A 5,001-nucleotide genomic window follows, 5' to 3' on the forward strand; every position below is an offset into this window, starting at 1 on the left:
CCCGCCGCCCCTTGCCGCGCTCGGCCCCGCGGAGCCGCGCGGCGCTGCCGGAGCGAGCCCCGCCGCGGAGCCGCCGCGAGAAAAAGCCGGGAAAGGACCAACCTTCTCGTTCGGCTTCTCCTCTTCCTCCTCCCTCGGAGCTGGCAAGTCCTGCCGCACACATTACTTAAATGAAACAGCCCCATCCATCCTCCTCTGCAGTTTATTACTACATTGTCAGGCTACTGTCCTGCATTTGCAATGGATGCTGGTGGTGGTGCTTCTCACTTAGACAGAAAGAAGACGAAAAACTATTCGTTTACGTGTTTTATTGTTGTAAACATTAAAATTGTCTTTCCCAAAGAAAGAGTTATCAGGGAAAAAAAAAATCGCGTTTCTAACTGTCATACACCATAGAAAAAAAGGCAGTGACTCATATAATGTGCCATACTGGAAATATACAAAGAAAAATATTACAGAATATGGCAATATTAAAAATATTACTCGAACATAAAATAATATATTAACCGACAATTTTAGACATTAAAAAACAAAAACAGAAACAAAACAAAAATTCAAAGTGCTCAGTAATTTCCAGGGAGTTATGTATATTATAAGCACTCTGGAAACAGTCAAAAGCTGCTGCATGCAAGATTTGTTTAGCTTTAGACAACAAAATAATCAAGATATAAACTTCTTTTTTTTTTAATCAACATCAACAGTACATACAACACTTACAAACAAGGAATGTTGGACGGTGTTTACAAACACTATGTGTCCCTTTGTCGAGGAGTTCGGTTTTGTAATACTTGTGCCCACCTATTTTACAATTGAGAAAATGTTTGAAGCTTAGATAACTACCAATCTTTATAAAAGCTAACAGACTACATAGTGTCTGAAATACTATTTATAGAATATAGACATTACTGAAATAGCAAGTGCCTATAACATTGTCACCCTAGAATCATCATGCTTCCCTTTTATGGAGCAATTGATTTTTCTTTTTTTTTTTTTTTTTTTTTTTTGCAAACATGTTTAGCTTTTAATTTTTTTTAGTATTGTTTTCAATATTTATTCATAAATAGGCACAGAATAATCAGAATAATTTTTTAAAAGCCAAACTGATAAAATTTACAAGTCTTTGCCTTGTAATGACATGCCACCCACGCAACATTTAGATTTTAGTATATATTACAGCTTTCTTTTACAGCAGAAAACTTTTAGAGGGTGAGACTTGTGGGTCACTTTAATACTTTTGTCATCATTTGAGTCTTAGCTGCGCACCCGGCGTTGCCAGATATGTTCATCTTTTTAACCAGAAGTCCTTAATAATAAATTCATTTTTAAGCTCATAATAAAAAGTTTATACCATGGTATTTGTGTAGTCCATGATCTGAATCCATGATGCCCCAGAGCCAAAATGCCCATTCATGTTCTGCCTGCAGGAAGTTAGCAACAGTTTTTTGGGGATGGGAACCCGGCACCCAAAGGTGCCGCTTTGCGCCCAGATGAATCCCCCTTCAGACAGGTGAAGTTTCTTTTAAGTTCAACATAAGTGCATGGGAAGAGTCTTAAAAAGGTAAAGTGTCCAGAAAAAGTTTGTCGATTATTGCTGGAGGTGGCACCAAATCTTCCAATTTCAGGTAGAAAATGCGCTGCAGCCCCTGCGTGCAAAGAGTGCGAAGTTCAGGGAGCTTCCCCAAGAGTTTGGACAAATAATTGGGGCGATTCAATCCCCCGTTATTGAAAGTCACATGGTCTTTGAGACAATTTACAATCTTGTTTTGCAGTTCTTCCACCCTCTTGGGTTCCTTAAGCCCATGCCTCTCTGCAAAAGACAAGGATGCAGCCATTACAGGTGAGCAGCGCGGGGGCAGCGGGATGCCTAGTGCTGCAGCGGGGAAAAGAAAGAGAGGGAGGCACCGACCTGTCACCATGGCCAGGGCAGCGATGCAGGAGAACGCGGAGATGTCAATGTTCATGTTCTGCAAGTTGGAGGAGAATTCCACGATGGAGTCGATCCATTCGCCAAAGCCACGGACGCACTGCAACCGGTGCAGCACCACCCCATTGCAGAAAATAAGCTTGCCCTCCACGGGGTTTGACCTGAGAAGAACACGGCAAGCCCAGAATGAATGGGGAATGAATGAGAGGAAGGAAGGAAGGCAGACCAGAAAGAGGAAAATAGTGAAAGATAGAGAAGAAAGAGAAAAAAAAAAAAAAAAAAAAAGAAAAAAAGGGAACGGGAAAATAAAAAAAATACAAAAGAAAGAAAAAAAGAACAAAAGAGGAAAAAAAAAAAGCAAGATGGGGGAGAAAAGCTAAACAATTAATTACTTGAGGAGCAATAAATGAAGGATTTAAGAGGCACCTAATTACAGAGGAGTTAATAAAATGCAGATCAGTGGACCCTGAAAGGCCGGGTTCACGGCGCCCCGCAGGGCCCGCTCAGGGCCGTACCTGTAAGCGAGGCGCAGCACGAAGAGCTCCAGGAAGGCAGACTCGAAGAGCAGGTCCTGGTCTGTTTTGGGGAGCTCGGTGAAGCCAGGGATCTTTTCTGCCCATCCCCGGATGATCTCCATGGAGCCCGTGAGGAGATCGTAGAATTGCTGGATATGCTGGGTGTCATCCCCACTCATCTGGTAGTCAGGGCTAGCCTGGAACTAGAAATTCATTTTAAAAAGCACTTAATGAGGTTCTCTAAAGTATATAACCCGTGAAATTGCTAACCCCGTTTCTAGTCGGGGAGCTGGGTTGTTATAACAATTAAACCTCTCTCTGACCAGTAAGGAAATTAGATGTTCCGGGGCAATTAATTCAATTAGGGCCGGTGCTACGAGGTCGCTGCTTTCAATCTGCAAAGGGCCGTTTGGGCAGGCGCGACGAGCGCCGGAGCGCGCGGCGGCCGGGACTGGACCGGGGCCGGGATCGGGCCGGGCCGGGCCGGGCGGCGCCGCCTGCCCGCGCTCCCCCCGCCCGCCGCGCTCGAGCCGGCCGCGCCGTCGGGCCGCGCCGGGACCCGCGCGAGCAGCCGCCGCCGCTTACCCGGGAATAGTCCAGGCTGGTCATAGCCGGGTTGGAGTCGACATGGGCCCTCACCAGCGCACTGATCAGACTCACCGGCGGCGAGGGCGGCGCGGGCTCCTGCGGGCTCTTCGGCTTGGACGGCAGGCGGCCCCGGCGGCCCTTGAGGCTGTCCGTGCGCACCACTGCAAGAGAGCGGCCGCTGAGCGCGCCGCTCCGCTCCGCTCCGCGCCGCCCCGCGCCGCGCCGCGCCCGGCCGCGCACTCACCCTCCTTCACCATGCCCACGGCCAGGCACTTCTGGAAGCGGCAGTACTGGCAGCGGTTGCGGCGGCGCTTGTCCACGGGGCAGTTCTTGTTGGCCAGGCACACGTACTTGGCGTTCTTCTGCACGGTGCGCTGCGGGAGCCGCCGTGAGCCGCGCCCGCACCCCGCTCCGCGCTCCCCGTTCCCGGGCATTCAGCGGCGCCAAAGGGGCGGCCGCCCCGCGGCTCCGCGCGGGGAAGGAGCCGCTCGGTAAATACAGATCCGTGCGCACTCATGTTATCTACATTCCTCGGAGACCCTCGCTATTTAAAATGATCAGATTATTCAATCAGCACGGCGAGATAAGGAGATCGCTTAATTTGGCCTGGGGGGATTGCGTTCCGCTTGGTTAGCTCGGACACGGTGCTCTGTCCTCGGCGATTTCTGTCCGCGGGAGCGCGCGCCCGCCCGTCCGCACCGCCCCGCGCAGCCCCCCGCGCCGCCGCTCACCTTGAAGAAGCCCTTGCAGCCCTCGCAGGTGCGCACGCCGTAGTGCTGGCAGGCGGCGTTGTCCCCGCACACGGCGCAGAGCCCCTCGTTGGACGGGGAGCCCCGCGAGGGCGGCGAGGGCACCTGGCTGTCGAGCAGCTGCGGCGCGTGGCCCAGCGGCAGCCCCGGGAAGGCCATGGGGGGCTGCTTGCGCAGCGCGCCGGGCACGGCGAACGGCTGCCCCTCGACGGCGTGGTGCGCGCCCGCCGGCTCCGCGCCCATGGGCACGTGCAGCGGCCCCTCGAAGCGCATCTGGCAGCTGGACACAGGAGTGCCGGGCGGCGACTGCTTGAAGGAGAAGAGCGAGAGGCGCGACACGGGCGTCTTGCGCTGCTCCAGCATGTGCGTGGTGGCCACGTAGTTGGGGTGGAAGTTGTGCAGGGGGCCGGGGTCCTCCCACACGGGGCCGTGCTGCACCTGGAAGCCGGGCGTGGAGGGCGTCGGTGGCGACGAGGGCTTGTAGTACACGGAGCCGGAGTGCGGCATCATGTCCTCAGCCGGCGTGGGCAGGTGGCCGTGCTGCTGGTAGCCGTGCATCGGGATGTCCTCCACCTTGATAGAGGACTGCTGGCCGCCCAGGGGCATCTGGTACAAGCACGGCGGCTTCACGTCGTAGCTCGTGTTGTAGTTGTCCATGAAGGTGCTGAAGCTGGGCAGCGACGTGGTGGCCGTGATCTCGGTGTTGGTGAGGTCCATGCTGAACTTGACGAACTCGGGCGTGAGGAAGTCGGAGCTGTACTCCCCCGACGAGTGGTAGCTGTAGCTCTGCGAGGCCGGGCTGGCTCCCTGGGGCGAGGAGCCGTACTGCGCCTGGACGCAGGGCATGGCTGCAAACGAGACGCCGTGAGCGGCGCGGAGCGGCGCGCGGGGCGCGGAGGGGCGGCCGCGGCGCTGCGCACCAACCTTCAGCCGGCGGAGAGGCGCTCTCGAGGGCACGGCGGGCCGACAGCGTCGGGGCGCGAGGCGCGGCGCGGGTCTCACGCGTTCAGCCGCCCGCGGCGGGGCCGGCCTGAGCGGCGCGCTCCCTGCAACACACACAGCCCGGCCGCTCAGCACCCGCGCGGGCTCCGCGCCCCGCCGCCCCGACAGACGCCGAGCCCCCGCGGCGCCAAACTTTGCCCGGCGAGAGGAAACTTTCCGCGGCGGCGGCGGCTGCCCCGCGCGCGGGCGGGCGCTGCTCGGCGGGGGGAAGCCGCGCGGGATC

At 55.5% G+C, this 5,001-nt stretch overlaps 1 protein-coding gene across 1 annotated transcript; it reads right to left on the bottom strand.

Moving 5' to 3' along the window:
• Window positions 1-1,368: 1,368 nt before the first annotated feature.
• On the bottom strand, window positions 1,369-4,704 carry NR4A2 (nuclear receptor subfamily 4 group A member 2). Its single transcript, XM_026038171.1, has 7 exons — window positions 4,701-4,704; window positions 3,759-4,624; window positions 3,272-3,401; window positions 3,025-3,188; window positions 2,440-2,642; window positions 1,907-2,085; window positions 1,369-1,807 (listed from the first exon to the last, which is right to left on the bottom strand). The coding sequence occupies exons 2-7, from the start codon at window positions 4,620-4,622 to the stop codon at window positions 1,551-1,553; spliced, it is 1,797 nt and encodes a 598-aa protein (XP_025893956.1). The 5' UTR covers window positions 4,623-4,624; window positions 4,701-4,704; the 3' UTR covers window positions 1,369-1,550.
• Between the last annotated feature and the right edge of the window lie 297 nt (window positions 4,705-5,001).

Source organism: Nothoprocta perdicaria, unplaced genomic scaffold, assembly GCF_003342845.1.
Source record: "Nothoprocta perdicaria isolate Ctin4 unplaced genomic scaffold, notPer1 scaffold_203, whole genome shotgun sequence".
In the NCBI taxonomy this organism is placed as follows: domain Eukaryota; kingdom Metazoa; phylum Chordata; class Aves; order Tinamiformes; family Tinamidae; genus Nothoprocta; species Nothoprocta perdicaria.

Excerpts from the sequence above, each read along its gene's own strand:
- NR4A2 (XM_026038171.1), bottom strand. The coding sequence starts at position 4,622 with ATGCCCTGCGTCCAGGCGCAGTACGGCTCCTCGCCCCAGGGAGCCAGC. Across the intron at positions 3,189-3,271 it reads CGTGGGCATGGTGAAGGAGG|TGGTGCGCACGGACAGCCTC; the intron begins GTGAGTGCGCGG and ends GCTCTCTTGCAG. Across the intron at positions 1,808-1,906 it reads TGCCCTGGCCATGGTGACAG|AGAGGCATGGGCTTAAGGAA; the intron begins GTCGGTGCCTCC and ends TGTCTTTTGCAG.